The sequence below is a fragment of the Bubalus kerabau genome, chromosome 11, assembly GCF_029407905.1.
Source record: "Bubalus kerabau isolate K-KA32 ecotype Philippines breed swamp buffalo chromosome 11, PCC_UOA_SB_1v2, whole genome shotgun sequence".
NCBI classification, from domain to species: Eukaryota; Metazoa; Chordata; class Mammalia; order Artiodactyla; family Bovidae; genus Bubalus; species Bubalus kerabau.
Window position 1 is genome coordinate 57,677,232 of NC_073634.1, and position 24,408 is coordinate 57,701,639.

The window sequence follows — 24,408 nt, forward strand, 5'->3', positions numbered from 1 at the left end:
TCCAACAAAGGTCCATATAATTAAAGCTATGGTTTTTCCAGTAGTCATATATGGATGTGAGAGTTGGAAAGCTGAGCACTGAAGATTTGATGCTTTTGATTTGTGGTGTTGGAGAAGACTATTGAGAGTCCATTAGACTGCAAGGAGATCCAACCAGTCCACCATAAAGGAAATTAGTCCTGAATATTCATTGGAAGGACTGATGCCGAAGCTGAAGCTCCAACACTTTGGCCACTTGATGCAAAGAACTGACTCAATGGAAAAGACCCTGATGCTGAGAAAGATTGAAGGCGGGGGAAAAAGGGGATGACAGAGGATGAGGTGGTTTGATTGCATCACCGACTCAATAAGCATGAGTTTGCGCAAGCTCTGGGAGTTGGTGATGGACAGGGAAGCCTGGCTAATTGCAGTCCATGGGGTCACAAAGAGTCAGACAGGACTGAGCGACTGAACTGAACTAAATCAAGGTGGGAAATGATGAGCTCTGGGAGTGAGGACAAAAGAAGTCCAGTTTAATTTGTCCCCTATTCCCTGGTGACTATTTGTCATCTGTTTTTACCTCTCCAGAAAACCATCAGCATCCTCCTGGTTAGTCCAAATTCTTTCATACCGTGTATATTCCTAGACTTTCTTTCGTCAGAATCAGTCATCTGTTCCCTCTGTGGGAGTTCCTAAAAGCTGCCATTTTCATAAACTCATGTTTGGAAAATTATAATGTACATTTCAAACATCAAAATCAAATTCAAGTTCCAGAAGGCCATACATAACCCATGAGCTGAATTGTTTGATGAAAGATGAAAAAGCACTGCTTAGAAGAAGGAAAAAAATTCTTCTAAATTCCATCCACGATAACTACCCTAAGAGAATCAGTCAGCATGCATCTGCTTTTGTCTAGACACAAATTCCTTTCCCCAGGGAAAGAAAATGCTTGCTTGGAAAATTCTTACATTTTATAATAAGCATTTCAAAAATAATCACAAATGCTTTATAAGTTAAAAGGATAGCATATTTAATTCTGAAGCTTAAGGAATGAATAAAAAATTGAACATGATGCCTTATTTAGCTACAGTGTTTGTGGAAACCAAGATTGATAAATAGTTAATTTTGGCACCTGTGAGGCTTTAAAATTTAAGAGGACATAAGATAAATGCTAAGAATTGATTCTGATCTTGATCATTAAGTGTGTAATTTTTAGAAAAGGTACAACCCCTAAAATAAGGTATTATACTATGTCAATTATGTTTTTTGTTTATATGAATAAACATTTTTGAGCCTCGGTTCTCATCAAGGTTGGAGGAAATGAAGAGGTAGTCTCAGATCTCAAGGGGTTAAAATTAAATTAGGAAGCAACACACACACACATACACACACACACAGATAGAGACTCAGAAAACAGAGAGACACCTTAAAACAGAGAAATGGACAGAGTTTGCAACACAGGGCAGTATACAGTAGGGGCCTAATGAGTGACAGTGAGTAATGGGGCACAGAGGAGTGGGATCGGCTGGTATGGTTACAGAAGACTTCACTCCCTCTATAAGAAGAAACCAGCTAGTGTTAGAAAACTGGTAAAATATAGAAAGTCAAACCAGGTAAGGAGGTCATTTTGGGGTCACTTTGATCAGAATATGGGAGACCCAGGTGGTTCAGGTGATAAAGAATCTGCCTGTGATGCAGGAGACCCAGGTTTGATCCCTGGATCAGGGAAGATCCCTGGAGAAGGGAATGGCTACCTACTCCAGAATTCTTGCCTGGAGAATTCCATGGACTGAGGAGGCTGGTGGGATACAATCCGTGGGGTCCCTTTCACTTTCACCAGAATATATAGAATTTTTCTGGTTCTTACATCCATCTGTTAACCCAGTTTTAAGTATAGTTTATTTTTCCTAATCAGATTATTATATTTCTGGAATATCTTAATGATGCACCCCTATTACTGATTGATGACACATTCCTCATTTCTTTGATTCAAATCCTTATCACTGGTGTGGTAGGGATTCTGGCTGAAAGAAATCTATTACTGCCTCACTTGTGAACAATTAATGCATCTTGGCCACCACTTCCTGTGGACACCAGCACTGGCCCTTCTGACACTCCACTACCACTACCATGGATATCCATGATATCCTTGAAATGACAAAGAACTGTCATGTCCTTTGCAGTCCCTAGGATTCTGAGAATATGATGTAACTCAGTAAGAACTGGAAATTCATGTCTTCCTTTTTAGTTTTACTTTGAAAATTGGACACTAGAAAAGGGCTGTTTATTTCACTGTGTTGTTCCTTAAGTGTGTAATTGTGAGTAATCCTATATCCACCCTATGCCATCTCCCCTTCCATGCTGGAAATTTATTATCAGGCTAAAATTGTTTCTTTTCCTTTCTCAAGTTGTATTTGTCTCAGATGGTTCTAGAGTCAGAACCACCTAGAGTCCCTCTCCCCGAGAGAGCTGGTCATGTCTAATTCAAGTCAGTATAAACAAGTCAGCCCAGAGAAGATATTTTCATATTTCTGCATTGCATGGACAGAACTTTCTGAGCAAAAATGACTGGTACCCTGCTTCAAGGGATAATTCAATAGAAGTCCTAAAATGGTAAAATAACCTGGGGGGAGATTTACAGGTTTTAATTTTTTGGCATATCAATTATACCTCAGTAAAGCTAAAACAAAGAAACAAGGGACTATGTTTAAACTATTATAGGTATTTTGAAAGCAGAGTCCCCAGACAACTGATATGTCATAAGAAATATGCAGTCTCTAATAGAGGGACTTCCCTGGTGGCTCAGACGGTAATGTGTCTGCCTACAATGCGGGAGACTCAGGTTCGATCCCTGGATCTGGAAGATCCTCTGAAGAAAATGGCAACCTACTCCAATACTCTTGCCTGGAAAATCCCATGGACAGAGGAACCTGGTAGGCTACAGTCCATGGGGTCGCAAAAAGTTGGACATGACTGTGACTTCACTTTCACTTTCTCCCCAGAGATATGCGTTTACATTTCAAAAGGGAATGAAGCCACAGGAGCCATTCATTTGTATTCCAAAGAGTTGTAAACCTGGGGAGTCTTTCCTGAAGGGAGTTTATTAACATTAAAGAGTGAAGGTTTTTCTCTCCTCCTCAGTACAGGGAGGGAGGCAACTGAACAATTCCTATATAAGCTCCCAGATTTATAATTTTGTGGTTCTTTTCCTGTAGTATGGACCTCCTTCATGTAGGTGGAATTTATCTGCCCTCATCACACTGCCTTGAAAAGTAGAATGAAGCACAGGGAAGATTCTGGCAAGGTTACCGTTACTAAGAAAGAAATTTATCCTCTGAGCAAGAAACCTTACATTTGCGTTCAAGATAAAACAAATAAATACAGATATTAAACACCATCAGCCAGATCTGTACAATACTTCAAGTATGTAGGTTTCAGTCGAGGGTTTGAGACAACTACATGTTGCCTGTTTAAGGGCTATTACATGAATGAAATTTCCCTCTCATTCCTCCTACCCTTCTGACTTCCTACCTCCATGAACACCACAACCACCACTAAGTAAGACATTTCTTCCATATTGTAATGATTTTGACCTTTCAGGGAGAAATAAAATGCTTTACACCAATAGTTAGAGTTATATTAAAATGCATTTAAAATATATTAGGAAGTTGAGGCTGAACAATCTCAGTCATTATAGCTTCTGTTGAAATTCATTACTTTCATAATCTAATTTCAAGGTCAGTTACAGAGAAGTAAAGACTGTAATAGGCTTTCCAGGTCTAATATCTAATATTTTTGTCTTTCCAATAATCTGGTCCTGCCACCTTCTTCTGATATTGATCTTACTCCTGTCCATACCCTCTGTCCTCTGGCCATAGGGATAGGCAGGTCACTTTGACATGTCAAATCATAACACTTCATGCCACTAGCAACAGAAATCAGATCAAGTGAATATGATAGTCTTTTACTTTTATCTAGCTTGTTTCACTTTTTCTACTTCATATTCAGTGCTCCCATTTAATTTAGTTTATGTTTTCCAATTTATCTATCTCTTTTTTTTATGTTCTTTCTCAAGTCTTTACTAACCATAATAGAAAAGCTTTCATATATATATATATATAAAGAGAATGTATAATGTTTTAGAAAACTTGGGAATTTTTGTCCATCTAAAAACTTATGATATTTTAATTCTACTTGTTTAACCTAGTAAGAACAGAATGCTAGATTTCTAATTTATATTCAAAAAAATTTTTGATATAGTTTCATGTATTTTTGCATCTAGTATTATTGCTAAAAGTCTAGAAAGTTTATTATCTTAGTGATTAAAAAAATTGTTGAATGAAGCTTGAAACTTCTAATCCAATTCTGAGAATATAGAGAAATATTATATTATAAAAAAATAAAAACAGGAAATTAACATGTGACACAGTATTATTAAAGTAAAAATTTTGCTCACATCACACAAAATTTTATGCTCGTGTTCATTATTTGCTTTCATACCTTATTTAAGACTACACTGTATTTAATTGCATTGAGCAGCTTCAGCTGCATGCAACAAATTCTGGTAAATTTTCATTTTTATTCTATTACAAATATTTTCTAATTTTCTTTGTTATGGCTTCTTAGATATATCCCTCATTTAAAAGTGGGCATTTAATTTCCAAATACATGGATTTCTTTAAAGTATCTTTGATACTAATTTCTCATTTTAATATTAATTTCTCATTTAAATGCTTTCTTCTCTTTAATCATCCTCTGTGTTTTTTCAGTCTTCTAACTTTATTGAGACTTTTAATAGCTAAGTCAAAGATGTCTCTTGGTAAATGTTACACTGCACTTTAAAATATGTGTGTTATTTTCAAATATCTTTTGATATTGATTTCTAACATAATTCCACAATAATAAGACAACAGACTCTGTATGATCTATACCTTTAGATGATGAAATTTCTGCACCTGGTCTTATGTCTCCGGATATGTTCCAGTGTCTCCTAGTTTATAGTCTATGGGAACTTGAATAGAATTTGTATCCTACTTTTGTATGAAAATTGTATAAATCTTAATTGCATTGAATTGATTCATAAAGCATTTTGGGTCTACTATATTTTTCCACTGGAGGAGAGCATGGGAACCCACTCCAGTATTCTTACCTGGAGAATCCCATGGACAAAGGAGCATAGAGGGGTACAGTTCATAGGGTTACAAAGAGTTGGACATGAATGAAGGAACTTAGCACACAACATATTCTTCTACTTCTCTGTACATTCATTATATTAATTTCTGAGAGTGGAACAATAAAAGAAAGGAAATCAGATCAAGTGAAATAAGCATACCCCCCACTGGCCAAGATTATTCTCCTTTGATATGTAGAAAAGCAGGTGAAAGGAAGTGTTTCTCTTAATCCTGGAATCTTGAGTTGTAAGCCCTCGGCTGCTAGTGGACATATTCTCTACTGAAAAAAAAACAAATCATATCCTATTTTTTGTATTCAGTTAATCAATACATACATATTAAAGCTGAAAAAAGTGTTAGTCCCTCAGTTGTGTCTAATCTTTTGTGAGCCTGCCAGGCTCCTCTGTCCATGGAATTCTCCAGGCAAGAATACTGGAGTGGGTAGCCATTCCCTTCTCCAGGGGATCTAATGGTGTGATGATACAAGTTTAGGCCCTACGCACATATAAGAACATCTGCCTCTAAGAACTGACTATCTGTGGACCACTGACACTGAAGAAGACATATTAAATGTCATCAGACTCAGAAATAGATCCTTGTTGCCTCCAACTGAAACTTGAGTCAGCTCATAAGTACAATTTCAATACACAGATGTAGAGGAGGAGGAAAAAATGGTGAAGATGCAGCAAAGCAAGTGGGAACAGCATGGATGTGTTTTGCCTGGAGAAAAATGAATGCACCTGTCCAGATAGAGCAGAGGGTTTATACAGAGGATTCATGGGCAATGATTGTCCATGTTGAGTTCAGTCATCAGGAAGCAAGCAAACAGTGAAACACATATAAACAAAATAACAATATTGACCATACTTCAATGACAGAACATCAAGCTGAGGCTCAGTGGCATTAACTAATTTATGTAAGGTCACATTTAGTTGGTAGAAGTCAAGGAATGGAGTTCTTCTGGCTTCTTACCTGGATTTCATTATCTACATGGTACTAACACAATGGTATCACTCATTATCATGTCCAGTTTGGGTACTTTCTATTTGTTCCTCTTACATTTTCTGGGCAAAATATATAGAAATGATATAAAAAACTTCTCTTAGGAAAACTTTACTTAACAGAAGTAAGAAAGTAAAAATTATACCATCTCTACTAAGTCAGAAAAGTCAATCTGAAAAGGCTACAAACTATATGATCCAACTATATGACATTCTAGAAATTACAAAACTATGGAAAAAGTAAAAAGACAAGTGTTTGTCAGGGGATTGAGAGGGGGAGAGGGATTAATAGAGTACAATGAATTTTTAGGGCAGTGAAGAACACACTGCATGATACCATCATGATGGATGTATGTCATTATGCATTAGTCCAAATACCACAAAATATAGAACACCAAGAATGAGCCAAAATGTAAACTGTGGACTTTGGGTGATTATAATGTTTCAATGAAGGTTCATCAAGGGTAAAATATGTACCACTCTGGTAGGGGATGTTGATAATGGTAGACACACTCCATGTGCAGAAGGAAGGGAATATGGAAAATCTTGATACCTTCCCCTCAATATTTTTGTGAACATTTAACTGCTTTTTAAAAAGTCTTGATTAAAAAAAAAAAATCACACCATCTGTTTGGTCCACGTGTTCTCCAAAATAATGGAATTTTAATCTTCATATAAGAAGTGATTAATAATAGAATCCTCATTAAAGAGACTTATTTTTTAATATCTTTTTTTGGTCCCTTCTGAAGAAGGAGCTGATGGCATGGTTCCAAAGATCTCTCAACCTGATGGTGTAGACATTGCTACAAATTTGCATCAGCCATCAAATTTACAAAAATGGCATTTCAACGTAATCTGTTCAGTGAAGAACAAGCTTCTCTCTGTATATCTAAGCATAACATTATTGAATGTACCCCCTTTTCCACTTTCCACAGCCACCTGACTTTGCAAACAAGATCTCTAAAGATGGATCTCATAGGGTGTGCACTCACTACCAAGCTATTGGCAATTTGTTATAATTCAGTTTTTACTAAAGAGGCAATTAAATATGTAAGTATTTAGTGGGTCTGATGTACATCAGGTTTATGGTGCTTTCATCAGCCTACATTAGATTTATAAAAAATAAATAGGCAAATTTTTATACAATGTCATCCTAAAATTTTAACATACTAATTATCCACAAAATTGTGTTTTCAAAAGTAACTCAGCTTTCATATCAAAACAAAATGTACACTTCAAAAAAATTTTACTCTTTACTAAGTAATTTATCGAAAATAAAATACAAACTGTCTCGTCACTCTTTGGAACTTTCTCAATTTTTAGCCACTTAGTGAAGGTAGTCAGTTGGTAAAGTTGGTCTCTACAGAGCCCCACACATGCATCATTTACATGTTAAAACAGAGATTGGCCTGTATTTGCAAATCCCGTTAGCATCCAAGTCTGGTCTAGTCAAGCCTCTTTGAACATTCTGCCCTTTTTTTCATTCTTTGTAACAGACTCTCACTCCACTCTTGTCACCATACCCTATGGCCATTTTACAGAGGCTCCATTTTGCCTTATTTAAACTTGCTCTTATTTTGGAATATGCCTTTCTCTTGGGGCAGTTATCTTAAATGAGGGTTATTTTGTCCCCCCAAGAACATCTAGCGATGTCTAGAGCCACCTTTGTCACAATTTGAAGTGGGAAAGGAAGAGGTTCTACAAGCCTCTAGTGTGGTGAGGCCAGGGATGCCAAGCATCTTTAATCCACAGGATAGCTCCCTCCACCCCAAGAAAGAACTACCAAGACTCAAATGTCAAAAATACAGAGGCTGAGAACATCTGCCTTAGAGTCTTCAATCTAACAACTCAGAAATAAAACTGAGCAGAACCTGGTAGGTTGTGACAAGGCAGGAGAAAACATGGTGATCTGTCTTTCATGTCCTGGATTCTTCCTTTTTCCCCCTTTTCTTGGCACCTTCCACTCCTTGCCCACTGCCCTGTGTTCTCTCCCCACAATAAAATGTACTCTCAGGACCAAGTTTGATAAACTTGTATAAAAAAAGTGACTGCACAAGATTTAGGAAAAAAAAAAAAATCAGGAGCAAAACATTAGCCCAAAGGTAGAAATTTGGGTATTAGTGATTTGAATAGGAGTTTGGGAGGCTTCCCACGTGACATGAGTGATGAAGAACGCCCCACCACCACCTGGCCAATGCAAGAGACATAAGCAATGCAAGTTCTATCCCTGGGTTGGGAAGATTTCTAGAGGAGGGCATGGCAACCCACTCCAGTACTCTTGCCTGGAGAATCTCATGGACAGAGGAACATGGTGGGCTACAGTACATAGAGTTGCAGAGAGTCAAATACCACTGAAGCAACTTCCAGGCAAGAATACTGGAGTGGGTTGCCATGCCCTCCTCCAGGGGATCTTTCTGACCCATGGATCTAATCTGTGTCCCTTACATCTTCTGCAGGCAGGTTCATTGCCAATAGTGCCAGCATTGGAGCTTTTATTTTGAGGATGTGGGTCTCCTAAGCATAGCCAGACACAGACAAGGGGACTAATCCATTTTATAAAATCTATATAACCAACAAAACTCTGTATAACCATAATTACAGAACTGACCTTATGTTCTTCCTCAAATTCCATGTCTTTAGTACATTCTCCAATAATTCTAATTAGCAAACAGTGAATTAACAGCTAAAGTTTTTTATAGCTTGTATATTTAATCATTTCTCATGGAGAAATTCTAGGTATTAAGTCACCATACTGTTGTTGTTTAGGTGCTAAGTCATATTTGACTTTTTTGTGGCCCCATGAACTATATATAGCATGCCAGGCTCCTCTGTTCATGGGATTTCCCAGGCAATAATACTTGAGTGGGTTGCCATTTGCTTCTTCAGGGGATCTTCCCAACCGAGGAATCAAACCCACATATCCTGCATTAGTAGGATTCTTTAGCACTGAACCACCTGCGAAGCCTAAGTCACCATTATATTATAAATTTTTAAACCTCATATTCTACATGAGATAGCCAGTGGGCTTCGTCATAGCAATGACAAACAGAGGCATTCTTCCTCCATGAGGAATCAGTGTATATGTCACATGTCCTACTAACAGCTAAATTTTTGCTTTCATTTCTTTGACAACCTCTCTAGTTACCCATCAAAAAAACAATATTGTTCTTATTTAGGAAAGAAAAGAACCATTGAGGATAGAAGGAAAATAATTTATATACCTTGTATATTCTAGTTCTTAGCCCACTAATATCTACTTTTTCTTGACATGTATATTTTCTGCTAGTTATTTATAATCTGTCTATTTCAGTCTCTTCTACCTGGCTATTTTCCTAGTGATCTTCAATAGAGGATGAAAAACAGAAAGAATTTAAATGCCTTGCTCTTCTTTTCTTTTCAATTAAGACTTGGATGGGGAAATCAGAAGCAGGAAGGTGCCTTTAGTTAAGTGCTCAGAGTATTCAATCACTGCAAAAGAAGGGCTGAGATGATAATTTTTAAAGATCTGAAAATTAACAAATAAGAGCAAAATCTTGATTAGCAACAAAAATCCAGGGTAGATTGCTCTGTTTCACTGATTTTTTTTTTCAGTGGAAAAAAAAAATTCAACCAGAATATTATTTACATTTTAAGACTTTGGGTGAAAATTATGTTAAAATATTTCACTCAACTAGGCATACTGTCCTTGCCTTTATGTAGATTTTGACCCCATGGGCACCACTTCCTACTGTTCATTAAAGCACTCCAAGATGCAATAAGAAAAAGTTCCAGAATGTTTCTTAAACAACATTTGAAGTTTTTGTATGCACAAAGTCACATGTAAACTGGCTCTGGGTATCATCTGCTACAATCATCATTCCAAACAGTTGTGAGCTGAGAATTCTGTCTCCGTGTCCTCCACCCTTCTTGGATACTCTTCACTCAGTGTTAGATTGGAGGAAATGCCGCTATGTATCAGATATACCCCATGAAGCTGAGACTTCATAACATAATGGAAGCAATGGGTCAGGAACTGAGAACTGCAGAACTGTGAGAGGGTCCCTTTAAGGGTGAATGGTGGGGGTGGAAAAAAACCAAAAAACAGCATATATTGGAGAAGTAAAATAATTGTTGTTTTTTTTAAGATTTTTTTGAAGGGGACCATTATAAAAGTCTTTATATCTTTATTAGATTTGTCACAATATTGCTTCTGTTTTGTGTTTCCGCTTTTTGGCCCCAGGGCATGTAGGATCTTAGCTTCCCAATCAGGGATTGAACCCTCATCCCCTGCATTGAAAAGTGGAAGTCTCAATCACTGGACCATCAGGAAAGCCCCGAAAAACCTGTTTCTAATTCTTTTAAATGAGTAAAGAAACACTGTATGACTTGTACTGTGTTGCTCTAGTGAATTCAAAGGGCAAATCTATTTGAAAGAAAATAGTGCTGAATTTCAGTTAATTAAACTGTGTGGGGGGTGCGGGGGTGGGGGGCTTAGTCGCTCAGTTGTGTCTGACTTGACTCTTTGCAACTCTTTGGATTGTAGCCCACCAGGGATTTTTTTCAGGCAAGAATACTGGAGTGGGTTACCTTTCCCTCCTCCAGGGGATCTTCCTGACCCAAAGATTGAACCCCTGTCTCCTGTGTCTCTGCATTGCAGGCAGATATTTGCCCGCTGAGCCATCAGGGAAGCACCAGTTAAAATGTGAAAGTGTTAATGGCTCAGTCGTGTTCGACTCTTTGCGACCCCATGGACTGTAGCCTGCCAGGCTCCTCTGTCCATGAGACTCTCCAGGCAAGAATACCGGTCCACTCCACTGTGCCATTCCTTTCTCCAGGGGATCTTCCTGGATCAGGGATCAAACCCAGGTCTTCCACATTGCAGGCAAATTCTCTACAATTCAAGTCATCAGGGAAGCCCCTAATTAAAATGTAGATATATCATATTATTGTCATTATTATTTCTAAGTCTGTCAGGCTTCTCAAGAGCAACGATCCCTAGATATGGGTGATTTGTGATATGACCCTATTCCTTTTCTCCATATATTTCAGAGTGAGCAACCAACGTCTGTTTACCTATTGCTTCTCCTTGCTGTTCTAGACTAGCAAATAGCTACAGAAGTCTTTGTAAATATCCTGTCCCTGTAGAAGGAAACATATTTCTACTAACATGTCTTATCATGTAGAACTTAGAACACTGCTATATCTGACTTTTCAGAGATACGCCTGTTTTTAAAAGCCTAGCGGGCTCCCAAATCCATGTACAGACCAGAGACGATTCCCACTGAAGCTGAGGTGAGTTCCTTCTATGTATACATAGAACTCGATTTGTTACCCATTCATAACTCCAGCCAACATAAAGAGTTAAATTCTATTCATCTTCTCTCCTTCCCTGGACTTTCTACTTTCATTCCCCCATATATTAATGGACTTTCTTGCTGGCTCAGACAGTAAAGAGTCTGCCTGCAGTGCAGGAGACTGGGTTTGATCCCTGGGTCGGGATCCCTTGGAGAAGAGAATGGCACTCCACTCCAATATTCTTGCCTGGAGAATTCCATGGACAGAGGAGCTGGCAGGCTACAGTCCATGGGATCACAAAGAGCCGGACACAACTGAGCAACTAAGACACGTACATATCAATACACAAGACATGAGGGACTTTAGAAAGGGTCTAGAGACATCAGTTAAGAGCAAAAACTACTAAAAATAGGTCAGTCATTGACATAACTATCCAAAGTTATGGGCTGTTGTGTTAACCCAGTGGAAACAAGTCTTTTTTCCATCTCAGTGCATTAGAGAGCTATGACAAGCTCCCTGTCGTAAGTAATGGTGTCTCATCAAGACCACGATTTCCTGAAGGCAGCCACGCACCCCTGAAAGAGGATATGCAGACTTTCACCAGTGGAGTTGGGCATATACTGAAAGTCTAGCCCCTTTTCAATAACCACCACCTCCTGTGATCACTTCATATCCATGTACTACTGAAAGCCTTTATGCTTTTTCCTGGTTGTGCGTGGTCCTTTCTCATAGTCCTATGTTCTCAAGAAACAGAGAAATGCTTTTCAAGTTCAAAATTCCAAGTTCCAATCACATACTCACTATTCTCTAGACTTGTGACCTTTTTCCAGTCTCTTATCTCATTCAAAATTCCACTTTCACATTCATAATGGGAGATAAAAAAAATCTGCCTACTTTATAAGGTCCTTGTGAGAATCAAATGATTATACACAAAATCTGTAGAGTAGTATATACTGCAAAAACAATAAATTGTGATTCTGCTAAAGTATTCCAATTCAAACTCAAGAAATAAAGAGCACCAATTTTATGATCATGTGTGATTTAGAAGCATAAAGACCTACAGGAAACAATGAAACAGATTTATTCAGGTATGGAAATTCATCATGGGGCTGACATTTTGGTCAAATCTAATATCCATGGTTACCTGTCTCAGATAGCAGTTTTGTAGCTTCCAGCACCTTCTCAGTATAAACACCAGCTTCATAGTTCTCCATCTCAGCATTGATGATGTGTATAACTCGAGCAGCCCGGCCCCTGATGGCCCCTGCGGTCCGGTCCAGAGTGTCCACATCCCCCTCTTGAAGGGCGATCACACATTTGTTCACATCCTCCAAGATATGGTTTTCTGTGAAGAGGACACATCCACATTTATATGATTTTATATCACTGGTGGTGGTGGTTTAGTCATTAAGTTGTGTCTGACTCTTACAACTCCATGGACTGTAGCCTGCCAGGCTCTACTGTCCATGGGATTTCCCAGGCAAGAATACTGGAGTGAGTTGCCTTTTTTTTTTTTCCCAGGGAATCTTCCTGATCTAGGAATCTAGCTAGTTCTGTTGTCCTGCATTGCAGGCGTATTCTATACCAACTAAGGTATCAGAGAAGCCCTTTATATCACTGACACACTTGAAAACCAATAGGAAGGCTTCCCTTGTGACTCAGTGGTAAAGAATCTGCTTGCCAATGCAGGAGATACGGGTTTAACTCCTGATCCAGGAAGATCCTACATGCTGTGGGGCAAGTAAGCCCATGTGCCACAACTACTGAAGCCTGTGCACCCTAGAGTCTGTGCTCTACAACAAGGGAAGACACTGTAACGAGAAGTTCACACACCACAACTAGAGAGTAATCCTCCCTCACCACAACTAGAGAAATGCCCGAGGAGCAATGAAGACCCAGCTTGGACAAAAATAAATACATAATAAACATTCCAAAAGAGAAGAAGAAATACTGAATAAATACATCCTTTGAAAGGATACAATTATATATTTGTACTCTAAGGTATTTTCAAGACAAAGAATTCATTAAGTAAGGAGATAGAGGGATGATGTTCCAACTAGAAAATAGCATAGAAGGGAAAGTAATAATAGAAAGCATGTGCATTTCAGAGAGGGTTACATTGCTGGGGTGAACCCCTTAGGTACTTTGGATCTTACGCCTGAATGTGAAGCATAGTTTTTAAAATCATAAAAGATTTGCTGGCAACATAATTTGTGATAAACTTCCTTAAATTTTTGCAGCCTTATTCTTTCAGAAAAGATGTAATCATGTTAAATCACTGACGACCAAACTACTTCATTATTATTAGCTCTAAAACTACAGTTTCCAAAATCGTAAGCAAAGTTCAGTCTGTGAATGTTTTAAGGGAACAAACTCAAGACCCTGGAGCTAAAAAAAAGTAAATGAAAGAGGAAGAGGGAAACAAAACAAAACTTATAGACATTATGGGATTGAGTTAATAGCTTTTTCAGATCTTAGATGCCTGTTACTTTGTGAGCCAAACTCAAGAATTAAACTGTCACATGATTAAAGCCAAGACGCTCATTTTAAGACACTATTAAAAATGGTAGTTTTTGCCCAGTGGAAAAAGTTTAAAGTGCTCTAACACAGTCATTTCACTTTTTTATGAGCCCAGACCACATCAGAAAATTGGTTTCGCTTCTGTAATGTTAATAGCTAGCATCATTGCTTCCCAAACTTGTTGCTTTTCATATGGACAAATTAAGTACTCAGGTAGCATGAAAAAAAGAAAGAAAAACAAAACTATCCCTTAAAAAAAAACTTTTTTATTGTTGCCTCCAAAATAGAGTTTCCTGCCAGAATAGATATTCCCTTAAGAAGAAACTGATACATAAAATGTCATTAATGCCATTCCAAAATATCTCCTGAGCCAAACCTGCAATTTACTGATGCAAATGTTTTGGCTCCAGCTTACAGAGGAGATGAGAAGTAGTTTTCCCAACTATTGGGCTGTATCCACAGTCTACCAGCAGAACAGAGTGGGCTGTGTCATTATTTGTCAAGCCCATCTGTGGAAAGGTGCCTGCTGCCTCTGATTGTCAAGTCCAAAGGCACGCTCCAGCAGGTCCTGCCAAGGCTGGCTTCTTGACAGTGCCTGTTCATTTTCCTGTCATAGCATGCCACGGCACTTGTACCACTGCGGTTGGACTGTACAGTGTTATCAGCAGAAGCCAAAGCCTTTTCGTGTTGCTGGTAATAATAAGATGCACAAAGGAATGGCAGGGAGAAAGGTGGCAGAGAGGCAGGCCCGGTGGAAGAAAATTAAGAAAAGCTTCCATTATTGAAACAGCCTGAGATAAGACTCCTTGCCTTGCTTTTTTCTACCCCCAGAAATTTCTGTACATGCATTTAAAGAAAAGGATAAGTTGGGAAAGTTTTAAGTTCTGAAATGACTCCTCTTTGAGAAAGGTAGTATATAGATATTTTCAATCATTTGTAAATAGGCAGGGTACCAGAGTAAGATTTCCAAGGGCTGTTAGGATTGCTGTGTGAGATCTGAGGCTGGTTGGAGAGTCCCCCTCTCCCCTTCTGGGGACCCTTATACCCATCCTGGCAAAGATTGACTAGAAACAAGAAATATCTCAGTCTTGGTGTCCAGTCTTCTGTTCCCCACCATTCGGATCCCCAACATGCCTAGCCGAACAATTTCTAAGCATCTTCTGAGAGATGCACTTCTTGGTTATCTTTTGTGTTGTTAAGATTCATGTATCAAGGAAGCAAAAACTTTCATGAATGGCAACGCATTGAGTTCTTTATCAGACAATCCCTGGACACAGGCATGTTTAAATGAATAGCTGCTTTGACAACTCATCAAAAGTAAAGCACCTTGGGAATGAAGAACAAGCCAGGTTTCTAGAAGGGAAGAGAGAGTGGACCCATGGTACTACAGGGCAGGAGAGAGGAGAGGATTGGAGGTGGGGGAAAGGAGCTGCAGTGAAAGCTGGAGAAATACCCTTTTATCCGGGCTTACTAAGAACTATATAGATTCTGGAAAGACGATAATCTGAATTATAATTCCACCTCTGCCAAGTTACCTGCCTGTTAGTGACTTACTTTTCTCAAAGAAGATTCAGAATAGTGATACCTGACATAAAATTTTGGTGAGAATGAAAGCAAATAGCAGAAAATCAGACATATAACAGATACTGTCAACTACAAATTGGCACTTGCCATGGGTGCTTGTCATTTACTCTACAAGGATTGAATCATGTGCTGCTGCAGCTGCTGACCTTCAACACCCCTAAAGGAGTTCAGGGAGGAGAGCAGAAATGAGGCACTCTGTTCTCAGGGGGAAACTAGCAGCACCGGTCCTCAGATAGTCAGATAGTCTCAGGAGCTGATTTTATGAGCCCAATTCTTATATCTCCTAATATCTAGAAAAGCACTAAATTCCTTCACGGTGACAATTGTTTCTTGTGACTAGCAGAAGCTTCATGAGACCAGCAGAAACTTTTAAATATGTGCTTTATTGCATATACTCCCCCTTTACCAAAGTCACATATATATTATCCTTCGCCCCTACCTGTTTGGAGCAGTTTCTCTAGAACTATCTGAGGTGCTATATCCTGGGCTGCAGCCCTCATATCACCCAAATAAAACTTAATTCGCCACTCTCGTGTTGTGCATTTTTTTTTTAATTGACAGCACCAAGCATGTGTTGGCTCATTTTTCCCATTTCCCTTGACTTTCCCTCCATGATTTTAAAGTTGGCTTTTCCATCATCCATCAGATCTACAGGTTCAACTATGCTACTCTTAGACAAGCTTTAAACACAAGCCCAGTGGGAATTCATTGTCAGTTTCTTGGTGAATGGAAAGACTACAACTAGAGAAAAGCTTCCAAATACACTAAGCCTGCCCCAGAAATCCCCTCCCTTTTGTTGCAGTAAGGCTGCATCAGCCTGGATCCCATGAGCTGTGCTGCAACCTCTCCCTCTCAGACCTCAGTAAGTCCGGGTTGAGGCCAGGGAACATGAGTTGGCAGGTGTGATTTCCATACACCTCTGGGTAGTGTCAACACCTGGTTAATTTGAATTTTTAAGGGCCATTTGGTTATTTTAATGCCTCACAAGGGAGTTGAGGCTTCTGGTGACCTCCTTCCTCATGCTCCCACAGAGACTTCTCTACATATATTGGGCCAAATCTATTTGGAAAAAGGCCCATGAGCCGGCTGGTAACCCACTTTTGAAACAGCATTGATGAGCCTTGTTAAAGGCAAAATTGACTACATGGTTATTTAAATGGGCTAAGATCCCTTGTGTTAGTTGCTCAATCATGTCTGACTCTTTGTGACCCCATGGACTGTAGCCTGCCTATGGGATTTTCCAGACAAGAATACTGGAGTGGATTGCCATCCTTCTGTCTGGCTTCATCTACAAAGCATTAAGTTACAATTTCAAGTGATGATGAGTTCTGTTTATTTTCACTTCCTTCCACAACCTCATGCTCAAGTGCTCAAAACCTCAATAGTTCCTAAGTGCTTTCTAATGGGTTCATTTGGTGGCTAAAATTTTTTTCCCAGCTTATCAAAAACCTATGTAACTCCATTCACTGGGGCAGGGCAGTGGGGGGGGGGGTACTTAACACAGGCAAATTGGAATAACTAATTGATTTTTTTTTTCAACATAACCAATTTCTTTTTTAGATGGGTGATTTAGATGCAGCAAAGGCCATCTTATTTTAAAAACTCCAGGAACTAGAAAGGAGCCTGCTGCCTCTGCTAAGTTGCTTCAGTCATGTCCGACTCTGTGCAACCCCATGGACTGCAGCCCACCAGGCTCCTCTGTCCATGGGATTTTCCAGGCAAGAGTACTGGAGTGGGGTGCCATCGCCTTCTCTGAGAAAGGAGCCTAGGTCTACTTAAATAATCTTTCAGGTTTCTAATATCTCAATCAGAAAGTTATGTCTTCCCCCCAGATCCCTTGACTCAGTTCTTGAAATACTGTGCACAGCAGAGACAAATTTTCAAGAGGGTGTTACAATCACAGTTGCAGAGATGATTGAAAGCTCAAAGGGCCAAGGAGAGCATTTGAAACACAGACCCATGACACTTGCAAGATATTCCTCATCTCATCTTGTTCTCTTCCTTCAACTATCTTGTAAGGGCCCATTTGTGATTACCTGAGACGGAAAGGAAGTCATCCACAGAGGTGATGTCATCCACAGCCTCTGTCAGCACTCGAACTTGCTTTTCCCACTGGTCCTTGAAAACGTCCATGTTGTCTTGAGCAACTTTGCTCTGTGGCCGGGCAGCCAATGTGAGAGCAGCATTGATGACCTATTTGTTAGAAATAATCCATGGACATGAGGATTACACTCATCAAAAAAGGAACAAGCAAGTCAAAGACCATGTTGAAACCCTGGACCTTGCAGTTTCCACAGATAAGGGGATTCTTGGTGTTTGGGAGGACAATCAAAACATGAAAGATGGAGTAGGTTATCAAATACTAGTCTTTGTTTGCTCTTCTTTTTTTAAGATATAGGTTGCCAAAAGTGTATATTGAACCAAGTCTTTTTAGCACAGATGGGGCAGAGATATAACTCTTGTTCTCCACGTACAAGCATATAATTTTGTGACAGAGACAAAGTGAATAGATATGGAGTGTTGAAATAACAATTCAAGACAAATAGAAAAAGTCAATAGGGGTGGAAAAGACAATAATCACTACAGTAATTTTGGAGAGACTGGAGCAATTAGCAGTTCTTTTTGAGAAAGGCAGAACCTGAAATGGTCCATGACTAATGGGTAGCACTTTCCAGGGAGAGGAAAAGTGACAAGGCAAGGAATGAGTGTCATGAAGGCTGGAGTGTACAAGATCCAAAATATCAGCTGTGGAAACAAAGTGAATGAGGCTTACCTGAGGACACAGGCTGTCAATCTGAGTGGCTGCCATCCGAACTAATTTCACCCCTTCCTCATTGTTGGAGATGGAACAGGCCAAATTGGCAACCTGTATTGAAGAGGATTGAAGTGAAAATGATGTTAGGGCAAAGGGGAAATAGGCTGCTGTGTGACTTTGCACCTTCCCTGGAGAGTGCCACATCCAGGAGAATCCTTTCACAAAGAAGATAAAGGGACCCTTTTGTGTTCAACCAAATATTACTCAGCCTTATGCCAGTAGGCATTTCTGCCAGAAGAGCAAGGTGTTAATAACAGGTCATTGCTTCAAGATTCTTGAGTACACACAATAATGCATTTCAACTGGGCTCTTCTTAGCTCTCTTCCCCTCCATCTATACTCTCACTTGAACCTCCTAAGGCTCATTATTAGGTGCAGGTCACTGTGATTTTGGCCACGTCAGTACTAAATTCTGAACAATGAGAGAGATGCCGTGGGCGATACTTTTGATTTGAGACTCAAAGTAAACTAAAAACCAGAGTCCGTTACCCCCAAAGAACCCAGGATCTGCCTGTTACAGTCTGTAGGAAAGATGTCAGTCCACCAGGAGTCAACTCAAATGCTTTCAGGGGCTAGGGAAGTCTGAGAAGTGTGTAAAAGGGCTAGTATAGTCCAAAAGGCAATGGAGGAATTAGAACATGCAGGTCTAGTATAAAGGCATTCAGATTTGGTATTTTAAACATATTATATCAGCCAAAACAGCTGAAATGGATTCAAATTCCTAGGTCAAGCATTTCAATGTGTGTCATTCCTTTTCCTCAAGGAGTTAGAATTGGTAATACAAGGTCAGATTGACTGGACAAGGTCAACAACACATAAAGTGATGATCAAAACACTGAATGTCTCATGAAGCTATTGTCAAGAGAACAGGAAGGTGGGGATTAGAAGGGACAAAGGAGAAGGGAAGGGCTGCCAGGGCTGGAAGCAGGAGGGCCAGTAGAGCAAGTGATTAGCAGACAGAAGCCTTGGGAGGCTCCTGGCCACCTGCCTTTGTGTCTGCTCACTTCTGCCTTTCAAAACCAGATCAGTTCCCTATTACACCCTTAATGCCCTGGTGGATTCGAATGCACTGTGCAAGCATATAGTATCTAATGTGAAAGAACCATCACTGTGGAGCAGAGGAGGAGCACACAACTGAGATCACTAGGCTCAACCATTAGCCAGTTCTGTTAAGTCACGTCACATTAGGAGGACCGTTTCCTTATCAGCAAAAGGAGATGGAAAAAATAGTGATACTAGGGGTATATTTCAAGTTTATCCCAGTGAGAATATACCCTATGAGAAACCACAGATTAAGTTCCAGAAGTTATCACATCATTTCTTACATTTTACAGTTTACCTTTGATTCTTCAGATAATGTTCATTATGTTACTTAGTTTTCAAAGAGAAAGACAAATATGCCTTATTATACCCATTCACAGGATACTAAACCCCCAGGGTATGAGGAAGTTCCTTGGAGGCAGAGCAAAAATTAATAATGTAACTTCTTAATTTCTTTTTGTTATATTGTTTCCACTCTGCTTTTTTTTTAATTAATCTTTGTTATATTTATATTCTAGTGAATTTTTATATTCCAAATGCCAGAATAACTGTGTGGCATAGAATCGGTGCTCAATACATGTTTACTGAACTAAAGAATAGCCTTTTAATAGCTTTTAAAAAATTGTATATAGTGATTTGGAATACATAATAAGTTAAAGATGCTCTTAAAGTTGTTAGTCCTTTAATTTGGCTGGACAAATTTTCACATTACCTTCTAGCCCATGCTTTCCAATACCATGGAGCTAAACAAAGGCTCCCATATTCTGGTCCATTATTTGAGACCAGAATGCAGTGACCCTGTCCATGATGACATGAGAAATCAGGATGATGTGATGAATTTTCCAGAAAGATATATGCATATAATTTAAAATTCTGTCTTTTAAATGCTTTGCATTTCCTCTGTTGAAAATCCTTTCATTTTATGAAATGATGATTTGGATGATGCTTTTGTTTGCTCTTTATCATTCTTGCTTGTAATAGAGACCTAAAGTTACACTTTTGCATTGCAGTGAATAATTTCTAGAATTTGGCATATAACTCTATATAAGGACAACAACATGAAAACTTTTAAATGCTCCTAGAATCAGGCTTGGGTAATATTTGTTTGCATCTTTGTAAGATGAAAAATAAGAAAATGCCAGCACTCTCAATGAGATAAAGATGGTAAACCAAGTATTCAATGTTTATTGACCTAAAAATATAAATAAATATGAAAGAGAACCATATATTATGTATCTTTTGATGGAATGACATAACACTACCTATGAAACAGTCTTGCCAAAAGCAACAACAACAACAACAAAAACATAAAAATGATCAGTCTTAGGATAAATTCTCAATTTACAGAAATCCAAGGGACAAACATATAAAATAAAACCACATGGATGCACTCGTGAAAATCCTAATGGTAATAACTAGTGGAAAAATGTCAGACTTTTGTGGATCTTGAATAGGACAAATAAATCATTACATAATTATAAATATGTAGGTGAATTTATATATATGTACATTGTAAAACAAAGAAATTTAAATATTGACTAAATATTGGATGATATTACAGAGTTAATGTTTTAAAATACCCTAGCAATACTTGTTATTTTATTTAAAGTGTCCATAGCTTAATGCAGTGATAGATTTGAGATTTGTTTCACAGTTTTTTAGAGTAAAGGAAAGGGGTGGAGGTATAGAAAAAATAAGACTGACTATTAGCTCATAATGGTTGAAGTCGGGTGATAGTATATGATGGTTTATTATATATGCTCTACTGTTGGATATGCTTGAAATTTTCCACAATAAAAAGTTTTTTTAAAGTAGTAACTGCAATCTATTATAACACCAGTTCTGGTAAAATTCTTTTTGGCATTTATGCAAGGTTCAAGGGAGCCCAGTATAAGTCAAGGAGAAGCCTGAGTGTGGTTTGGAGGTAAGGCTTGCAGACAACAGAAGAACCCCAGCCTGGAGAAGGGAATATGGTAATGGACATATAAGCCACAGAGGTGGCTCTCCAGAGCACACAGTCTCCTGCATGTGTTGGTGGCAGGTCCCCAGGCAAAAGCTGATCTTGGTAATAGACTGGGCTCCTCACATCTCCTATATGAGGGAAATGCCAATCAGTAACATCCATTGTCATATGTATATATATGCTTCTCTTTGTGTATCTTTTGAAATTCACTCAGTCATGTCTGACTCTTTGCGACCCTGTGGACTGTAGCCCACCAGACTCCTCCGTCCATGGGATTCTCCAGGCAAGAATACTGGAGTGGGTTGCCATTTCCTTCTCCAGGGGATCTTCCTGACCCAGGGATCGAACTCAGGTCTCCTGTAGTGCAGGCAGACGCTTTAACCTCTGAGCCAACGGGGAAGCCCTTAATAAATTCTATTATAGCTCAAATCTAATGTGAGAGCCTCACTGCCCAAAAGAATCTTAGTAAGGAGAATAGTGCTAGCAACACAGCAAAAATAAAGAGCTGGTAACTACCAATAATGCTTTAATTATTTATTCTTTTTAGCTTATTAATCTGTAAATCCTAAAGTCTGGCAGCCTCTACTCTGCAATATACACCTGCTGCTTTTTTGTTCAGTCACTCATTCATGCCTGATTCTTTGCAACCCCATGGACTACAGCACACCAAGCTCCCTATCCTTCACTATCTCCCAGAGTTTGCTCAAATTCATGTCCATTGAGTCAGCGATGCCATCCAACCATCTCATCCTCTGTCACCCTCTTCTCCTTCAGCCCTCAGTCTTTCCCAGCATCAGGGTCTTTTCCAGTGAGTTGGCTCTTTGTATCAGGTAGCCAAAGCATTGGAGCTTCAGCATCAATCTTCTAATGAATATTTAGGACTGATTTCCTTTAGGATTGACTGGTTGGATCTCCTTGCAGTCCAAGGGACTCTCAGGAGCTTTCTTCAGCACCACAATTCAAAAGCATCAGTTCCTCGGCACTCAGTCTTCTTTATGGCCCAACTCTCACATACATATATGACTACTGGGAAAACCATAGCTTTGATTATATGGACCTTTGCCAGCAACATGATATCTCTGCTTTTTAATACACTGTCTAGGTTTGTCACAGCTTTTCTTCCAAGGAACAAGCATCTTTCATGGCTACAGTCACTGTCTGCAGTGACTCTGGAGCCCAAGAAAAGAAAATCTGCCACTGCTTCCACTTTTCCCCTTTTTGTTTGCCATGAAGTGATGGAACTAGATGCCATGATTTGGTTTTTTGAATGTTGAGTTTGAAACTGGTGTTTTTACCCTCTAAGTCCACTTAAAATCAGAATTTCATTTGCCATGTATTCTAAACACCCTCAAAATATTTCCAACATGATGCTAAGAATTTCACTATCTCCAAAGGCAGGCTTGTATATTTAAAATTGGTTATGGACTTAATCCAAATCCTTATCTTTCTTATTTTCTTTTGGCTTACCTTTGTGCTTCTCACTGGACTCACTGACATAGCGGTGCCTCTGAATGTGGTTTTATATATTGTGATTTTGAGAATTCTGGCATCCAGCACTAAATTTCAGTCTAGAGGTAACTACCAATCAATAACACAGCTTTAAATGCCAGTGAATATTTTAACACGAGTACAAGACTACTGCACACAGTAGAAACTTAATGATTGATTTGATCCATTGAAGGAAGGCATGGCAACTCACTCCAGTATTCTTGCCTGGAGAATCCCATGGACAGAGGAGCCTGGCAGGCTACAGTCCATAGGGTCACAAAGAGTGTCCAACGTGCACTCACACACATACACATACCTATTCTTTAACTATAGTGTTTATGTTATCAGAAACTCTCTAGTGAAATAAAATGTCCTATTTTTCAAGTCACAATATTTTCTCCTTTAATAAAATTAGCATGACAGTCTTCCTAAGGAGATGGGAAAGGGAAGGGAATAATAGACTAGAGTCAGTAGACATTTGAAAAAAATTAATGAGTAAAAAAATAAACTGTAAACCAAAACTCAGTGATATGGTTGTATTTACTAGAATTTCAAAACCTGCTCAAATCAACTAAACAGATAACATTTACAGTCTGGAGCTGGCCTCTGCTTTCTCTACTTCTGAACTGTTTACAACTTAGCTCAGCAACAAGAGTCAGTTGCCTTCCTAGGAGGTCAGAAAACAAAGTCAATCATCAACTATTAAATGTTGGGCTATTTAGATTGATTTGTGATTTCTGGAAGTAACTAGGCCGTGAGTAAAGGTGGCATCGCTCCTTGGTGAGCTAATGGTACTAAATTTCCCAAGACTCTCAGGAAGGAAGCCCTCCTCCCTGAGTTCTGAAAGCATAATGGATTTGGGTGAGTAAAAGCTGAAAAGACTGAGTCAAGTCTTCTATACTTGACTTAGTGGCTTAATAACTGGTTATCTTGAAGTATAGAAGGAAGTTTAGCAGCGTTCACTAAATCGTATGCCGCTGACTACAGGAGCCTTAAGGGTTAGAAAAAAAAAAAAAAATGCCCAGTAGTTCTGGCTGGGAATCAATAAGATATCTTACCTCTCCACATCATGGAGAGGTAAGATATCCATCTTACGATACTTTGCTGATTGCCTGCTTAGCACAATTTCATGGACTCAAGTTCAAAGACTAGGATACTTTTTGTTCTTATGGATCTACACAGTGTAAATAGGTGGGGCAAACAATGATATCATTAGCAGTTTTAGAAAGACAATAAACTGGCAGAGAGAGCTGATGCTGATTCTCCTAAGAAAGTAACTTGCTCCTTAAACAGAATCTGTATAATTAGCATCCGTTTCCCAGCCCTTTAATCATCACCTTGGCTGACCAAAAACAGAGTAGAGATACTCCAGGGACACAGATGGCAGAATTAAAACTGACAAAATCAGAAATGTATGGAGCCCTCATAAAAATATATTGTGACTATTTTAAGTGTCTACTTCCCTGGCTCAGACGGTAAAAGCATCTGCCTACAATGAGGGAGACCCGGGTTTGATCCCTGGGTTGGGAAGATCCCCTGGAGAAGGAAATGGCAACCCACTCCAGTACTCTTG

General features: G+C 39.0%; 1 protein-coding gene across 1 annotated transcript in view; it reads right to left on the reverse strand.

The window, feature by feature from the left end:
• The window catches only part of CTNNA2 (catenin alpha 2), a 271,343-nt gene that overhangs the window by 92,592 nt on the left and 154,343 nt on the right, over positions 1 to 24,408 (reverse strand). Inside the window, exons 3-5 of the mRNA XM_055541737.1 lie at positions 18,303 to 18,395; positions 17,566 to 17,722; positions 12,570 to 12,770 (exon numbers count right to left, since the gene is read on the reverse strand). Of these exons, the coding sequence (XP_055397712.1) occupies positions 12,570 to 12,770; positions 17,566 to 17,722; positions 18,303 to 18,395 (451 nt within the window). The remainder of the gene's footprint in view (positions 1 to 12,569; positions 12,771 to 17,565; positions 17,723 to 18,302; positions 18,396 to 24,408) is intronic.